Raw genomic sequence first — 17,659 nt, 5'->3', positions numbered from 1 at the left:
GTCCCAGTGATGTGCTTCCACAGCCAGTACAGGACTAGAGCCTGGGATCCCTGAGCACACACCTGTGTCAGGAGGTGCTGACCCAGAAGGGAGGCAGGACAAGGGCAAGGGTTCAGCCCAGGAATGGAATGAAACTGCTGAGGGGGCTGCAGAGAGAAGCCTGCCCACCCGCTAGACTCCCTCTGGTGTTCCTGTAATGTTCCTCCCAGCTCCCCCAGCTCTTCCTGATAAGGGAGACTTGGTTTCCTCAGGGAAGAGGGGCGAAGAGTGGGCCTGGGAGGGAGGCTGGCATGACAGGGGACCCCATTCTCACCAGCTCCAGTTGCCTCTCAGACTCAACATTCATGAAGCATCTACTCTGTGCCAGGTACAGTGCTAGACTTTTTCACAAGCACTGCCTTATCCTCACAGCAACCTCAGGAAGAGGGCATTACCACCCACATTTTATAGGCAAGGAAGCTGAGCTCTAGCAAGATGAAGGGACTTGCTCAAGCTGGCTCATGTGAGTTACTAGCAGGGCCAGGACTTGAATCCAGACTCAGGGGTCCCTGTCCTATGCTCTATGCCTGTGCTGCGTCTCCTCCCTCCTCTGCCCTGCCTAGAGAAGCAGGAGTCCCAGCTGGGCTCTAGGGACAAAATGGCTTGTGTCAGGTCCCTCAGGTGCACTTGGCAGGCTGATCCCTCTGTAACCCACCATCTGCTGGCCCAGCATTGAGCCCAGGCTGGGACCACAAGCAAGCAGGAGATCCCTTAAGAGGTCTGTTCCCTGGGCTACCCAGCCAGGTGGCCTCCAGCTGGCCTCTGGGAGCAGAGTTGGTACAGCTTCCAGGGACACATGGGACAGGAAGCCGAAGCTCTGTCCTTCCCAAGTTCTGCTTCAAAGCTGCTCAGGTTTGGTTAGGAAGGGGAAGAGGAAGAGTGACAGCCAGAAGGATGGAGCCATGAGCAGAACAGACTGGAGCAGCACGGATGTAGCAGGGTTCCTTCCAGCTGTTCACCTCAGCTCTGCTGTGGACAAAGGCTGGGTTGGCTTAAAGCTAACATCCTTAGTTCACTTCCTTCGAGTAACCAGTCAGTTCAAAGTGGGGAAGAAACAGGGCACTTGACAGATGGATCTCAGGGCAGGGAGGAAGAGTCAGACCCACCTGTGCTTGTCTCACCGTGTGGGTCAGTTTCTTCATCTGCAACATGGCTCGTGTTGGAATCCATGGCTGTACAAAGTTCTTCCAGTTCCAAAAGCCCATGAACTTGGACTTCTCACAGAGTTCAAGTATTTGGACCTGAGGCTCCAAGCAGGTCACCCAAAGATTCAGAACTCAGAAGCTGCCCTAATACTCAGCCTTGCCCACCACACTTTGAGCCTGAGAAAGGAAGGAAGGAAGGAGAGGGAAGTCCAGAGGGTGCAGAATTCTTCAGTGGGGAAAGAGGATCTGGGGCAGGTCTCTGGACCCCTTAGAAGCAAGGGGCTGTGGGACTGAGCTGGAAGCCTCCCCCAGGGGTCTGTGACCATGGGGCCAGGCTAAACCCTACTTGGCAGGAACCGCTGACCACTGTGGGGCCCACCCAGTCCAGCTGCTGTCCACTCAAGCAGCGGCAGGTGTCAGGTCACACCCAGGCCTCTCTCCTCTTCCCCTCACTTCAGAGCTACCATTGTGTCAGGTCAGCCCGGTGCAGTCTGAGCTCCTGCCCTTCCACCCCTTGTCCTATACCCCTCTTCTCCCATGACTTGGAGGCAGCAGACAATCCTGTTCCCTTCCTTGCCCCTTGCCCATCACTCCTCAAGGTGGATGGCTCTGCCATCTCTGTCTTCCACTTCTCAGCAGCCTTGCTCCCCTCCTCAACACTATTGCCTGGGCTGGTACAAGAGGAGGAGAGCGGCCAAAACAAAGCAGCTGGTCCAGCCTCCAGGTTGGAGCTGCTGTGTGTGGATGGAGGTGTGGGGGAGGAGGGGCTCCAGATGAAGCGAAAGGATGGATCTGTGGGGGCAGTGGCCCTCTTCCTGGTAGCTCACTCGTCCATCCTCCACCCAACACTACTGTGCAGCAGAGGGTGGTGGAGTGAAGGAGCATGCAGGTGAGGAAGGGCCTCACTTGGAGCTGGGGGCTGAGCGGTCTGAGTGGAGGAAGGTGGTGGTGGTGTAGTTCTGGAAGAGAGGCTGCAGGAACATGCCGACGGTGCCAAAGACACAGACAAAGACGAAGATCCAGAGGAAGAGGCGGTCGATGACCATGGCGACGTACTTCCAGTCCTCACTCACCTGGATGGAGGAAACGGAGGCGGCCCAGGTCACATGATGCAGGATGGGAGGCAAACGAGTATAAGCGGGTCCCACCACATAGATACACAACCCACTCCTCTCCTGCAGTGATCCCAGAATGATCTTGCTAGAGCATGGCTCTGATATTAGTAAAAGCCTCCAGTGGCCCCACTGCCTTCAGGGCCCATCCAAACCCCCAAGTCTGGAATCAAGACCCACCCATGACAAATATGAGCCTATCTCCTTCTTCTCCCACCCCATAACATACCCCTACCAAACCCCAGTGTGTCCTCCCAGGTCTCTGTGTCTTTGGGTTTCCTTTGTGTCTGGAAATCCTGAGCTCCCTTTCTCTACCTGGTACACTCCTACATATCCTTCAAAGCCCAAATCAAACATCATCTTCTCTGAAGGCTGCCTCGACCCCCAGATCAGCATGAACTGCTGTCTGCTCTGGGTTCCCTCTGCGCTGTGTACACGTCTCCATCAGAGTATATTTACTGTGCTGTATTGTTTCAATTTGCATGCCTGTTCCCCTACTAAGCTACAAGTTCCCAAACAACAAGGACCCTGATTCATCTTTGTCATCTCAACATCTGGAACACAGAGTGTTGACTAAATGGCTGATGCTTTAGTGAGTAAATGGCTGCCTCATCTGGCCTGGCTCCTTTTATGATCACACACTGAGCCCCATCCAACCACACCACGTCCCCAGAGGGTGAGGACCAGGTCCCAGATGTGAACAAATCGGTCAAAAAGATAATCCTGTCTGTGGGTTTGAGAGCCAGTCACAAGGCTTGCACAAAGGGCCAGCATCTCCTCAGAGCTGCTCCACTCCAGCCTGAGTCTGGGCCTTTGTGCACGTGTTTATCTGGAGCCAGGCCAGCTCAAGGGGGTGGGGAGACGGCCACTGAGCATCTTTATTTAGTCAGCAGCTGAAGAACTCATTCGCGTGGCAACTGTGCCTGTTATATACCTGGCACCATGCTACACACTGGGGATGCAAATGAGCAACAGAAACGCATCCAGTGGTTGACAGTCTACTGAGGGAGGTGGAGCAAAAATAAGCACAAATTTAAAAATTCCACACTGGCAAATAAAGGATTGAGATAAAGAAGAGGAGGAGATATCATTGAGAGTGTGGTCTGGGAATGCCTTTTTGAGGAGGTGAGATTTAAGCTAAGGTCTGATGAGTGAGACAGAACCAGCTGCATGAGGAAAAAGTTGAAGAAAGAATCAGACAAACCCACATGGAGGGACATTCAGCAGGCCTGGACCCTTTAAAAACGTTTATGCCGTGAAAGACAAAGCTGAGGAACTGTTCCAGATTGAAGGAAACTAGAGACATGACAACTAAATGTAATTTGAGACCCTGGATTAGGACGAGGGTGGGGGGGTGATGCTACAAAGGACATCACTGGGACAATTGGGAAAATTTAAATGTGGAATTTATATGAGATACAGATATCAATGCTAAATTTCCAGCAGTCGATCACTGAACCTGGGTTATGCAAGAAAGTGTCCCTGTTCTTAGGAGAGACACACTGAATTATTTGGGATAAAGGGTCACAGTGCCTACAATTTACTCTCAAATAGTAGAGTGAAAGTTAATAATTGTAATAATTTTTTTTAAAAGAAAAAAACAGGGCATCCCAGGCAGAGGGACCCATGCTTGCAAAGGTCCTGAGGCCACGAAAGAGCTTGGCTTGCTTAAGACAAGATAAGCCAGGCCGGGCGCAGTGGCTCATGCCTGTAATCCCAGTACTTTGGGAGACTGAGGCGGGTGGATCACCTGAGGTCAAGGGTTCGAGACCAGCCTGGCCAACATGGTAAAACCCCGTTTCTACTAAAAATACAAAAAATTAGCTGGGCGTGGTGGCGGGAACCTATAATCCCAGCTACTTGGGAGGCTGAGGCAGGAGAATCGCTTGAACCCGGGAGGCGGAGATTGCAGTGAGCCGAGGTTGCACCATTGCACTCCAGCCTGGGCAATAAAAGCGAAACTCCATATCAAATAAATAAATAAATAAAAGATAAGGCAGTGACCAGTGAGCTGGGCAAGGAGGGAAAGGCATGAGCCGAGAGGGAGATGTCTATTTGGATGCAGGAGCACAGGAGCTGAATCGGGGAGACTATTAGGAGACTCTTCTGCCCTAGGCCAGGCAAGAGCTGATGATGTCCTAGAACCAGGGTGTTAGCATGGAGATGTTGAAAAACAGATGAAGCTGAGAATGACTTTGGGGTTGTGACAGGACAAGACTTCTGATGACTTGGACAGAGAGGGAAGTGAGAAAGGACAGGATCAAGGATCACTCCGGGTTTTCAGTCTGAGCCATTGAGTGAATGGTGACGCCGTGTACTAAAAACTGGTGGAGGAGCAAGTTGGTGGTTAGGATGTAGACCAAATACTCAGTTTTGAGCATGTTGAGTTTGAGGTGCCTGTGAAGCATCCAAGTAGGTCACCACATCCTCAGCACCCAGCTCGGTAAATGCACAATACATACGTGACTGCAGCAGGAGAGGTGGAGGCGGTAACCGCAGCCTGCTGAGTCCCTGAATCCCAGCATCTCCCACTTGGCCTCAGCTGGCTCTACGGTTTCGACCCCATCTCCTCTAGTGTTTGCCCCCCTCTTCTTACATCAAGACTGTAAGATGCTCCCTGGTCCAAGCTTCAGCTCCAACCCATCTCCTGCTGTCCAGGGAACCAGATCTCTGAGGCCCACACCGCAGTGCCCTTCTTCATCCCCCAGCCGGAATGGCAGCTGTCCTAGAGGAAACCTGGCCAGTCACCATGGCAACAGCTGAGCCTCAGCCTGGAACCAGCCAGGTAGCCAGAGACTGACCACAGGGTGGGGCCGGCCCCTGCACAAAGTGCAGGGTCGGAGGGGATGTCAACCTATCATATCTCCCCCCAACTCTTGGCTCAGTCTCAAGGAAGCTCTCAGGGAACCCTGTAGAAGAAGCCAAAAGCCGGGTGTGCAGAAAGCCTGGGGAAGGGGCCAAGGAGCCCTCTCCTTCACCCACCCCCATCTCCATAAATATTTCAGGAGGCCACCCCCTGGGACTCAGAAGAACAGGGATATTGATTTGGGACTCCATGCTCTCCGCCACAAGCAGGCTCCTGGAATCTCTAACCCTGCCACCAACACCACCCCTCCCCCAACACACACCACTCCTACTGTCCTCAATTTTGCCCCCTCCTGCCTGTGGGGTGCACAAAAGACTCATCACTTGTGCTAAGAGCTGCAGGTTAACAACTTGGATGTGGGCATGCAAGCAGCGGGGAGGGACTCTCGAGGTCACGGCCACAGGCTGGCTGCCAACCCTAAAGGGCCTCCTCGTGTTTCAGGCCTCCCTGTCCATATAACGATGCCCCAGCTCAGGCATTTTGCCCTGGGTGCTAGCCCTCAGGAAGCAGCAAGGTCATCCTCCACCGACTCCAATTTAGGCCACACAATCTCCGGAAGCCAACCCAGAAGGGCCCTAGCCAGCACCCAGGCCCGCAACACAGGCCTGACTCACAGTTCCCTCTCCTACACTCCTACTAGCTCTGCATGTCTACAGAACGCCGTTGTTTTCCAGATACCCGGGCCCTGGCAGACCCCATATCTCACGCCCGGGGTCCCAGCCTGCGGCACTCACGCTCTGGTCGTCGTCCTCGCTCCGCATGTGGTCTGCGATGAAGCGCACGCCGTCCACCGCCTCCCGGAGGCCACAGCCACACGGCTCCCCTGAGCGCCCCGGGCCCACCACCGGTGCAGGCTCAGCCCCGAAGGCCCCGGCCAAGCCCTGCACCGACGCGCGGTTGACGAAGCACGTGCAGGAGTCGGCCCCCGGGGCTTCGCGGAGGAAGAGGGCTCCAGCGCCCTCGCGCTCACGCTGGCGTCGCCGCAGGCGCAGGCGCTGACGGGCGCAATGGTGGCGTGGCTGCTGCATGAAGAGCAGCGCGGGCAGCTTCTCCAGGAAGACGACCTTCACCCAGGGCGCCATGGTGTGCGTGGTGGGCGAGCGGTGGTGCACGTTGAGCACGCACACGCTGGTGACGATGGAGAAGGTGACAAGCACCATGGTGAACATGAGGTACTTGCCGACGAGCGGCACGTCGAGGGAGGTGGGAGGCACGATCTTGGAGATGAGCAGCAGGAAGACCGTGAGCGCCAGCAGCACTGAGATGCACAATGTCATCTTCTCGCCACAGTCGGATGGCAGGTAGAAGACAAGGATGGCTAGCGAGGTGATGAGCACACAGGGGATGATGAGATTGATGGTGTAGAAGAGCGGCTTGCGGCGAATGATGAAATCATACGTGATGTCCACGTACGTAGAGTCGTCGGGGTTCTCGTTGCGCCTGCCCGGCAGCGCCACGATGTCCCACTCACCACTAGGTGTGAAGTCGTCCAGGCTGGCCACGTCACTCTTCAGCACCAAGTCGATCTCTGTGCGGTCGTAGGTCCACGAACGGAACTTCATGGTGCAGTTCTGCTGATCAAATGGGAAGTGCTTTACTTCAATCTTGCATGCGCTCTTGTAGATGGCAGGCGGCAGCCAGAAGATGCTGCCATCATAGGAGACCACGGCATTGGAATAGAAGGACACCTCGTACATGCCGTCAGCACTGCCAAAGGATGGGCACAGTCAGCCCTGGCCTAAGCGTTCCTTCCTCCCCACCCATCAACCCAGCCCCTAATGGGAGGAGAGCAAAACCAGAGGGAGACATGGGGAGGGGACACCCAGATCTGAGAGTAACCATCCAGGAGTATAGAGAGGTGGAGCAGGAATTGAGCAAGAAGGGGATATGGGGAGGTGGGGGAAGGTTAGTGACCAGAAGAAGTGTCCTGGTCAGAAGGCCTGTGTGAGACCTCGCAGGTAGAAGGGGGTGGTGGGTGGAGGAAGGGGACACATCTGCTACTTGTCACACATTGTATAAGCTGGTTTGATCCTCATGAGGGTGAAGTTGGGGGAGCCAGGAGGCCAGAGTGAGGAGCCCCAAGCAATGGAAGGGGACAGGGCATGGTCCCATCAGTTGAGGAAGGTGGCTTTGTACCTTAGAGATAAGATGGATTATTGCAGGAGACAGGATAGAATCTGGAGGAGAAACTGGGACCTTAAGAAAAGTTCTTTGATCCTTCCCAGGCTTCCAGGAAAGCCTGTTCCTGAATCAGTTGAGGCGCTGGGGACTGTCAATACTTGTTTGTATTCCCACCACATCATCAAATACATACTGAGAGTCCTAACTGGCTGGGAGTGGGCTGGTCATTGCCCAGGTCACCTTGGCTGTCCACACTGTACCTCACTGGTCTGGGTCTGTCTGTCTAGGTAGTGACCGCATATCTATTATAAGTCCCTCCCCTCCCACAGCATAAGTAATTCCTCTTATTTTCCCCATAACCTCTTCCCTCCCTGAGCCCTCCAGTGGTCTCCCCCAACCTTCCCATTGCACCTACTTGTTGTACAGGACCACATCTGGGAGCCAGATGTGTTTGGAAGGGAGCCGAACTTTCTTCATATTGTCAAACTCTTCAGGCTTCCAGGTGAGGCGATAATCTTCCCACTCCTGGGAAATGAGAGAGGGAGGCAGTACCAACTCCTGCCCTGGGCGGGTCTCAAGGTTAAGGAAACGAACTAGAGGGGGCCCTTATGGCTTGAGGGAGCTTTTAAAAGCCAGCCTCTTCCCCACAGTGACTTCTCTGCCCATCAAGTGTGGCTCACGTGGTACTTTCTCATTTAATTTGCACAGCTAGGCCAAGGTACAGTATTAGAATCTACATTTACAAATGAGAAAATCAATCTTGGAGAGTTTAATATATGTTTAAAGTCACAAGGCTGGTGAGTGCCAAGATTCAAATCCAATTATTTAGGACTCCAAACTCTATATCTTTCTGCCTGTTTTGAGAGATTAAGAAAGAAAAAAGCACATGGGGAAAAAGGAGGAGAGAGGAGGCCAGGGGTGTGGGTGGAAGAGAGCACTTACGCTTACCTGGGTCAGCCAGACATTGGTGGTCATGATCTGCTCCCGCTCATGCTGCAGGGAGGAAGAGAGGCTGCCGAGAAGGTCCCTCAGCCTGTGAGCTCACTGCCACCACCCAGGGTCCCTCTCACACCTCCCCAAGCCTTGGAAACACCAGGGGAGGAAGCACACAAGTGTTAACACATTTTGGCGGGGCTGACTTCAGTAGCTGGGCAGAGAGCCTGGGACCCCCACTCACCACACTGATGAGCTGGGCCAGTGACACCATGAGCTGTACTGTCACCAGCTCAGAGCCATTGGTGGCTGGGCGGATAAGCTTGTTGTAGCGGGAAGGATCCAGGAGATGCTCCACCAGCCGCTCCTCTGTGTCCGTACCCCACACCCCTGGGCAGGGGAAAGGCAGGAAGAAAGTAAGCAGGCAAGGAGAGCCCACCCAGCATCCCACCCTCCCCAGGCAAATGGGACAATCCAGGCCCAACCAGTATCTCCCTACATCCCTAAGGATACTGCAAAACGCTTAGATTACCCCCAGGGAGGCCCCACATTAACGTCTTCATAGAAAAGCCCCTCTCTGAGACCACTGACCAAAGAGTCCACGCAGCTCCACAGAGATGACTTGAGACTAAGAACCCACTCTGCAAGGATTCATGGAGACCTGCTCTTCCCCCAGAATCTCAGAGGGCAGTTTGAGGTTTCTGCTTCCATGGCTTCCCCAGCAAATACCTATGACTCAAGGGAGGTTTTGCAGGGCGGTGAAGGGGAACAGTTATTTGTCCCAGTTATTTGTGTCCCACCACACACACCCTTTCTCCTGCCGACTGAGGAGGAGAAAGTGTATGTGTGGTGGGACACAAATAACTGTTCTCGTTCACCATTTACATGTGCAAATGACATTATGTGCCTCACGTAATGACACATGACTGTGGTCACGACGCCATCCTCCCCTCTCCCTAAAGGCACTGGGTTGGAGTGGAATAGCTGGGCTGCCTAAGCTGTGGGTCAGGCATATATCTAGCCCCAAGTTTCACACACACAGCAGCCCACCCCCAGAAGTGGCCTGTAGGTGTGGAAAGCTCATTAGGTTGTGCATTCCCTTTGTACCTGCCCCTCCCTGGCACACTGCATCCCCCTCTGCAACTCTGCACGAACACACCCCTCCCCATCTCCTCAGAGAGTTCCTTCCTAGTCCTCAGCCTGGCAGAGTTTCTTCCCTTCCAAGCCTCCTGTTCCACCCTACAAGAGGGTTGAAAAGTCTGTTCCGTTTTCTCCCCTTCTCTGCCCCTGAGGGGTGACGAGAATCTGGAGCCTAATGTGGGGGATGGGAAACGATGGGGAGCCCAGGGAGGGGTGCTGGTCCAGGTACCTTTCTTGAGATAATGTTTCACAAAAAGTCAGATGGCATCTTAGCGCCCTCAGAGCCGGCCCTCCTGCCACCCCAGAACGCCTGGGGAGATCCCCTGCCTCCTTGCTCTCTGTGCCTGCACCACCCCTACCACCGCTGGCCAGGTTTCCATCTCTTTCTTGCTTCACTTACTCCTTCGAGTATGTCTCCTTCCCAGTCCAGCCTCCCAGGTGCTCTCTGCAGTCCCGAGGGCTCTCCCCTAACCCCCAGCAGACTACCCCACCTCTAGGGAATCCCTCCTTCCACCTTCCGGCCTAGCAGGGGTGAGTCAGAGCGCGGCGAGTCTTGGGCTGTTGGCTGGGGTAGGAGAACCTGGCCAGTGCCCGTCTTTCCCTTACCTGAGCACAGCCGGAGGAGGCCGAAGCCAAGGAGCAGCGCCACGGGGCCGCAGCGCCGGGCCATGCCGCGGGCATAGCTCGCTGCCTCGCCTACACCGGCTGGAGCGCGCCGCCGGAGGGAGGGCCGCGGGTGGGGCGCTGTCCGTGGTGCTGAAGCCGCGCCCGCCTGGAGCTGGGTCCAGGTGGTGCCGGCCGCCGCGGTGGTTCCTGGGGCTCAGGGAGCCGGCTGCGAGGAGAAACCAGCTTCTCGCCTATCCTGGTATGAGCAGACGGAGGCTTTTCCGGCTGCTCTTCCAGGGAATACAATTGGGACGGTGAGGGGGAGGAGTCTGCGCCCCGGAGGCGGAAACGCTGGGTCCCAGAAAAAAAAAAGGGGGGTCCCCGGGTGGGATAGTCTTCGATTGGTTCTGCCCTGGTAGGGTGTGCGTGAGGTGGAAGAAGAGCTGTTCCTCCACGGCACGATGGAGGTGTTCTGAAGTCCTAAAGTTGGGGCAGGACCTGGAGCATGGTCGGAGAAGGGGCGAGAGGCCCGGCGGGAAGAAGCAGCAGGAGTAAGACAAGTAGGTCAGGGCCTGCTTAGTACTGAGGGCCAGAAGGCCAGAACGAGGGTCGGGAGACGGGAGGAGTGTCCGGGGTTTTCGCCCTCCTTTTTTCTCTTACCAAACCCAAATGATCCTGCTCCCCAGGTAGGCTGAGGATACAGCAGAGAAAATGCGTTTAAGCCCTTAAAGAGATAGGGGGCTGTGGGTTTGCTATTTTTAAGAAAGCAAACGGCTTTGGAGTCTAAAAGGTTAAGTTTCCTGCCCTCCCACTGAGGGTCTACCTGAGGAGGTCTAGACTTGCCTGCAAAGAAGGTAGCCTTGAGGGTAAGACTGGAAAGACAAGTAGCCCCTATTCATCGGCCTTCCTCACCCCCTTCTCTTGACTCCAGCTGTTGGCTTCTGTGTGACTAGGGAGATCAGAGACCACTCACAGAGGCCTGATCAAGAAAGAAGCTAACACAAAGGAGACCAAAGATGAGAACCCTGAACTCTTAGCCCCTCTTTTTCCTTCAGCGGGTTTGTTGTCACTTTCAACCAAAAGACTCCTGACTAAAGCAGACTTAGCATACAGCAAGGCTCTGTCCTGTTTTGTCCCTGCTTACTTCAACCTCATCTGGGTCACTCCACCCCCAGCTCCACATTCCAAGTATTGGCAAGGTCTTCAGGATCCTTGAACATCTTATCCGTCCCATCATCCCCCACACTTCGGGGACTTAAATGCATGGTTCTCTTTGGCTCTTTTATAACCCATGTTCCCCCTAATCGCCTTCTACTTAACTTGGAGCATTTGGCAGGAATGTCAATTCCTTAGGGAAGCTTCGCCTGACCAAGGACTAGATCAGATACCTTGTTATATATTTCCAGGGCATGTCCAATGAATAAATGAATCCACCTGAGGCAGTGGCTACCTCTCTAGATTATGAATCAACACAGTGCCTGGCATATTATTATTAAGGGCTCAACAGGTAAGGAAAAGGGCTACTACTGGACTGACACTTTTTAATGTGTAGGGAAAATTCCTCTCTAAAAGCTCAGCTAGGGACCAGGAGAGGTAACTCAAGCCCGTAATCTCAGCATTTTCAAAGGCTGAGGCAGAAGGATCACTTGAGCCCAGGCGTTTGAAACCAGCCTGGACAACATAATGAGATCACGTGTGTACAAAAAGTTTAAAAATTAGTCGGGCATGATGGTGTGTGCCTATAGTCCCAGCTACTCAAGAGGCTGAGGTGGGAGGATCACTTAAGCCAGGGAGGTCGGGGCTGCAGGTTAGGGCGTGATGGCACCACTGCACTCTAGCCTGGGCAAGGAAGCAAGACCCCATTTCAAAAACTAAACAAATAAATAAAAGCTCAGCTAAAAGCAACTTATTTACCATGTCCCCAGGTCATGGAATTAAGGGAAGAAGCAGAAAAGTTCTAGAAGAGGACTGGAGATGTAGGAGGACTACAGACCCCATGATGCATATGGAAATGGGCGTAAATCTGCACCACTTACTCCAGGGCATGTGCGTGTGTAAGCGCACAATAATCTCTTAAGAATTAAAGAAAACTTGGAACAAAGAAAAGGAGTGAAGAAAAGCCTTAAGGAAAAGGGAAAGAATGTGTGTAGTCCCTCTACTTAAGGAAAAGATAGAGGGTGGGAAGATCTTCCTTCAACAATTTAGATCAACATTTGTTAGGTATATGTGATTTCCCAGGAAACTGCATGTATATTGTGGACCATATGTGTTGAAGATGCAGTGGTCAAAAATACTTAGTCCCAGCTATTAAGGAGATCACAGTTTGGCAGCAAATTATTATAGAATGTGGTGGCTGTTCTAACAGACATATAAAGGAAGTGCTATGGATGGAAGCACAGAGGAAGAAGAGGTTAATAGTGTCTAAAAACCTAGAAGGGATGAAGATGAAAATTGAGATTTGAAAGGTGAGAAAGTCATTAAGACAAGGATGACTTAAAGGTATTCCAAACTCCTAAGAGATACAGGGAGTTTTGGTGGATGTATAATGATTGAGGAAGGCTGTGAAAGTCTCCTCTTATGAAAATCTCTTTCTGTCATGGTTGCTTGTTTATGGAATGAGAAACTAGGGGGTCATTTGCTTGCTTAAAGCCTCTGGCTTCTCCTGATGCAACTTCCAGGCCAGTCTACCTTCTCTTCTCGAATCCCCCAGCTTTTGCTTCAAGTTTACTTTCAGTCTGGCAAGGAGTGAGTCTTCTGAGCACAACCACCCAGTGTCCAAGCAGAGCTGGAACACCCTCCTTCCTCATCTCTCCCACACATACTCCTTCCATACCCACTAAGAAGAAAGGCAGCCAGGAAGAGTGGACAGGTCCAGAACCACAGAGGGTGATGAACAGATGCAGAAGTATCAATCCTGAGGCTAAAGAGTAATTGGGCAAAGTTTTGGTGAGACACTCCCATTGCCTCTGATGATAAGGAATGTTTTCTCTTGAAAGGCTTAAAATTGGTGGAAAGCAGTGGCTCATGCCCGTAATCCAAGCACTTTGGGAGGCTGGGGCATGTGGATGGACTGAGCTCAAGAGTTCAAGATCAGCCTGGGCAACATGGTGAAACCCTGTTTCTACAAAAAATTTAAAAATATTAGCCAGGTGTGGTGGCATGTGCCTGTAGTCCCAGCTACTTGGGAGGCTGAGGAGGGAGGATATCGTGAGCCCTGGAGGTGGAGGTGGTTGCAGTGAGCTGAGACTGTGTCACTGAACTCCAGCCTGGGCAACAGAGCCAGACCCTGTCTCAAAAAAAAAAGTCGGGGAAGGGAAAAGGCTTAAAATCAATGTTATTGTCCTTTATTTAAGGTGTTTTAGGCTGAGTGTGGTGGCTCACACCTGTAATCCTGGCACTTAGGGAGGCCAAGGCGGATCACCTGAGATCAGGAATTCAAGACCAGCCTGGCCAATGTGGTGAAACCCCGTCTCTACTGAAAAATACAAAAATTAGCCTGCTGTGGTGGCATTAGCTACTCGGGAGACTGAGGCAAGAAGAATTGCTTGAACCCAGGAGGCAGAGGTTGCAGTGAGCCGAGATTGCACCACTGCACTCCCAGCCTGGGCAACAGAATGAGATGCCATCTCAAAAAAAAAGATGTTTTAAATTTCAAAAATTTTATTACAAAAGTAATACATGTATTCATGAATACCAATTGGAAAACAAGTCAGCAAAACATAGTAAGTACAAAATGGATTCATACTCCTACCTCCCAGGAAAAAAATCAGTGTTCGCAGTAATATATTTCACACACACACCCCCCTCCAAATTTATCTATATGTACTTAGATATAACACTCATACAGCAAAGTATATACAAGTGTATAGCTAAATTTTCACAACATAAACACAGCCATATAGCTGCCATTTAGATTTTTTTTTTTTTTAAAGAAACACACATAACTAACATCCAGAAGTCCCCATGATGACTCTTCCAGTAGTTACTCTCTCTTCTTCAAAAGTAACACCTTGGGGCCAGGCGCAGTGGCTCACACCTGTAATCCCAGCACTTTGGGAGGCTGAGGCGGGCGGATCACAAGGTCAGGAGATCAAGACCATCCTAACACAGTGAAACCCAGTCTCTACTAAAAATACAAAAAAAATTAGCCGGGCGTGGTGGCGGGCGCCCATAGTTCCAGCTACTCGGGCAGCTGAGGCAGGAGAATGGCGTGAACCCGGGAGGCGGAGCTTGCAGTGAGCCGAGATGGCACCATTGCACTCTAGCCTGGGCGACAGAGCGAGACTCCATCTCGGAAAAAAAAAAAAAAAGTAACACCTTGGGAGGAGGGAGGAATGGGGGGTGGTGACTACTTACCTGGAACTAGACAGTAGTAATGGTTATACAACTTGTGAATGCACTGAATGCCACTGAGTCGTACACTTTAAAATAGTCAAAGTAGCAGATTTTATGTTATGTGTGCCACAATTTTAAAAAAAATGACTGAAGGTAAAATAAATAACTACTGTCCTGTCTTCTAATAGCATAGATCGACTTTGCCTGTGGAACACTGTAATATAGCTTTGTAACCACCTTTCTTTTTAAATTTTTTAAATCTTCAGCTCGCTTCAGTCTAACCTTTTTTAATTTACTATTTCTCAAACAACTCTCCATACCAATAAGTATTTTTGATAACTATTTTTCACAGCTACATAGTGTTCCCTTTTAGGCAAATTTGTGCACGTACCTTTTCTTTCCAAGTGTAATTGCTGGGTTAAAGTTTTAACGTGTTTTGAATATTAATTGCTAAACTGACTTTCAGAAGCATTGATACTACCAGGCTATCAGGGTTACCCTGGGATCTCAGGCGACAGCACCAATGACCAACACCTCTGCAACTCTTGCCTATGCTGAGCTCCCTCCTTGTCTCTTTCCCTTCCTTTTATTTGAGTTGGACTCTCACTGTCACCCAGGCTGGAGTGCAGTGGCACCATCTTGGCTCGCTGCAACTTCCGCCTCCTGGGTTCAAGTGTTTTTCGAGCTTCAGGCTCCCGAGTAGCTGAGACTATAGGTGCCCGCCACCACGCCCGGCTAATTTTTGTATTTTTAGTAGAGACGAGGTTTCACCACGTTGGCCAGGCTGGTCTCAAACTCCTGACCTCATGTTATCTGCCTGCCTTGGCCGCCTCCCACAGTGCTGGGATTACAGGCATGAGCCACCGCACCAGCCCCCTTCTTAAGTCATTCTTTCTTTTAGACCTTTCTTCCCAACTTCCTTCTACTTTAGAGCCCAGTTCTTTCAGAATGTTCTCCCATTCCACCTAAGAAACTCTTACTTTCACATTCTTTTTTGGGAGTTAATCCTATTAATAATATCACCCTTCAAGGCCCTTCCCCTTCTTGATCCCTATTATTGTGTTCATCATATTGTATTACTGTCAGTGAGATCTGGCTCCACTTCATCCATCACTGTGTGCTCCTAAGGGCTGAAGCAAGAATACAACAAAAGTAATGAGTAGGAACGGTCCTGTAAGGAGCCTCTCCTCTGTACCACAAATCACGTTCTCAAAGGGGCCATTATCTTCTTTATCTCTGCATCCCCAGTGCCCTCTACAATTCCTGCAAAGACCAAGTGCTTAGGACATTATTTGTTGAGTCAATGACAGAATTCTATGCTCAGGGAGCAAGCCAAAGGAGAAGATTGCTCACTCTACTCCAAATATGGGCACCTGTAATGAATGATTTTTTGGAGGAAAAAAAATCCCTACAATCCATTTTCCACAGAAGAGCCAGAGTGATCTTTTAAATTTGTTTTTATTTTTGAGACGGAGTCTCCCTCTGTCACCCAGGCTGGAGTGCAGTGGTGCGATCTCGGCTCACTGCAAGCTCCGCCTCCCGGGTTCATGCCATTCTCCTGCCTCAGCCTCCAGAGTAGCTGGGACTCCAGGCGCCTGCCACCATGCCCGGCTAATTTTTTGTGTTTTGTTTAGTACAGACGAAATTTCACCTAGTTAGTGAGGATGGTCTAGATCTCCTGACCTTGTGATCCGCCCTCCTCAGCCTCCCAAAGTGCTAGGATTACAAGCGTGAGCCACCGCACCCGGCCGATCTTTTAAATTTTTAAATCAGCTCATGCCACTCCCTGCTTAAAATCCTCCAGGGGCTTCCCACTGTGCTTTGAATAAAACCCAAACAATGTACTGTGGTCTCCATAATCTAGCCCCTGCTTTCTTCACTGGACTCATCTCCTACCCTTCTCTTTCACTAGACACAAGCCATGCTGAGCCCCGACTTTTAAAAAAATGTTTGAGTTCTTACCATGGCCAATATTTTATGCACTTTATGTGTGTTCTTACATAATCCTCCTAACAAGTAGGTACTATTATGATCTCCATTTTACAGGTGTGAAAACTGAGGCACAAACAAGCTAAGTAATTTCCCCACAGTCACATCATTAGTAGTTGGCAGAGCTGGGGTTCAACACACTAAAAAAGGCAAAGTGGGGTACAAGGGCATGGACTTTGGAGACAGGCCTAGGAACTCTGTTTACAGACTGTATATCCTTGCAGAGTCACTCCTTTTCCCCAGTTGTAAACAGGGGTAAAAATACTTACCTTGCAACGTTGTTGGGAGATTTAAAAATATTTGCACCTGGGCACAGTGGCTCACACCTGTAATCCCAGCACTTTGGGAGGCCGAGATGGGCAAATCACTTGAGCCCAGGAGTTTGAGACCAGCCTGGGCAACATGCCAAGATCCCTCTCCACAAAAAAATACGAAAATTAGCCGGCTGTGGTAGCATGCACCTGTAATCCCAGCTACTTGGGAGGCTGCGGTGGGAGGATAGCTTGAGGCCTCCCGAGGCTGCAGTGAGCTGAGATTGTGCCCCTGCACTCCAGCCTGGGCGAGAGAGCAAGACCCTATCTTAAAATAAATAAATAAATAAATAAATATTTGCAAAACACTTTCGCTCAGGAAATAATAAACAGGAATTCCTACCACAGCCTTTTATGCTATCAGCTTGCACACACAGACACAAAGTCAACATGTAGCAAACTCTTCAGGCTACCCAAACCAGATAAATGGCCCCAGGAAGACCAGGAACAGACTGTAATCATCTTTAAATATCCATACCCCAACTTGACCAAAGGAGGCCTCCGCAGAGGCAATTGAATAGTCTTCCGCAAAGGCTAGCTCATTTTAGTATAAGTGGGAGAGAAAGGGGGCAATCTGACCAGTGGTTTAAGGGCTGAGTTGGCCCAACAGAATTGACCAGGCCTTACCACAGGCTAATAACACCTGCCCTTGGCAAAACGAACGCCAGCTCGGGATTTCTGTAGCTTCAGCCAGCTTTGTCCTTTGTGATAGTGCCACCTAGCGAGGGTCCGGAGGCACTACCTACTCCTGGCAGCTGCCAGGACCACTGCGACAAGGTGTTAGCCATTTAGGCCTAGGAAGGGGAATGGGGTCCACCCGAGTCAGCACTCCTTCCATGACTCCGTAGAGGAAGCCCATGCTGTCCTTCCCCCAAGCTCGTCCAGACCCATGGGATCTGAAAAGCGCGAAAGGCCTGATATTGACTAACACTTGTACATAACACAGCAGTGATCTATTATCATTCCTCATTTTATGGTGTCCTCGCATCGAATCCCTCCCTGGGAATAGGAAAAACAGGCATCATCCTCATGAGAGCCATTGTACAGATGAGGAAACTGAGA

At 51.2% G+C, this 17,659-nt stretch overlaps 1 protein-coding gene across 1 annotated transcript; it reads right to left on the bottom strand.

Annotated features, from left to right (window-relative positions):
• Positions 1-1,693: 1,693 nt before the first annotated feature.
• CHRNB2 (cholinergic receptor nicotinic beta 2 subunit) lies at positions 1,694-10,275 on the bottom strand. The gene is made up of 6 exons (XM_063624810.1): positions 9,963-10,275; positions 8,461-8,606; positions 8,232-8,276; positions 7,699-7,808; positions 5,897-6,869; positions 1,694-2,257 (listed from the first exon to the last, which is right to left on the bottom strand). The coding sequence occupies exons 1-6, from the start codon at positions 10,024-10,026 to the stop codon at positions 2,087-2,089; spliced, it is 1,509 nt and encodes a 502-aa protein (XP_063480880.1). The 5' UTR covers positions 10,027-10,275; the 3' UTR covers positions 1,694-2,086.
• Positions 10,276-17,659: the final 7,384 nt, after the last annotated feature.

Source organism: Symphalangus syndactylus, chromosome 12 (genome assembly GCF_028878055.3).
Source record: "Symphalangus syndactylus isolate Jambi chromosome 12, NHGRI_mSymSyn1-v2.1_pri, whole genome shotgun sequence".
Lineage (NCBI taxonomy): Eukaryota > Metazoa > Chordata > Mammalia > Primates > Hylobatidae > Symphalangus > Symphalangus syndactylus.
The sequence above is the reverse complement of the archived record's forward strand: the minus strand, read 5'-3'. Positions and strand labels throughout refer to the sequence as shown.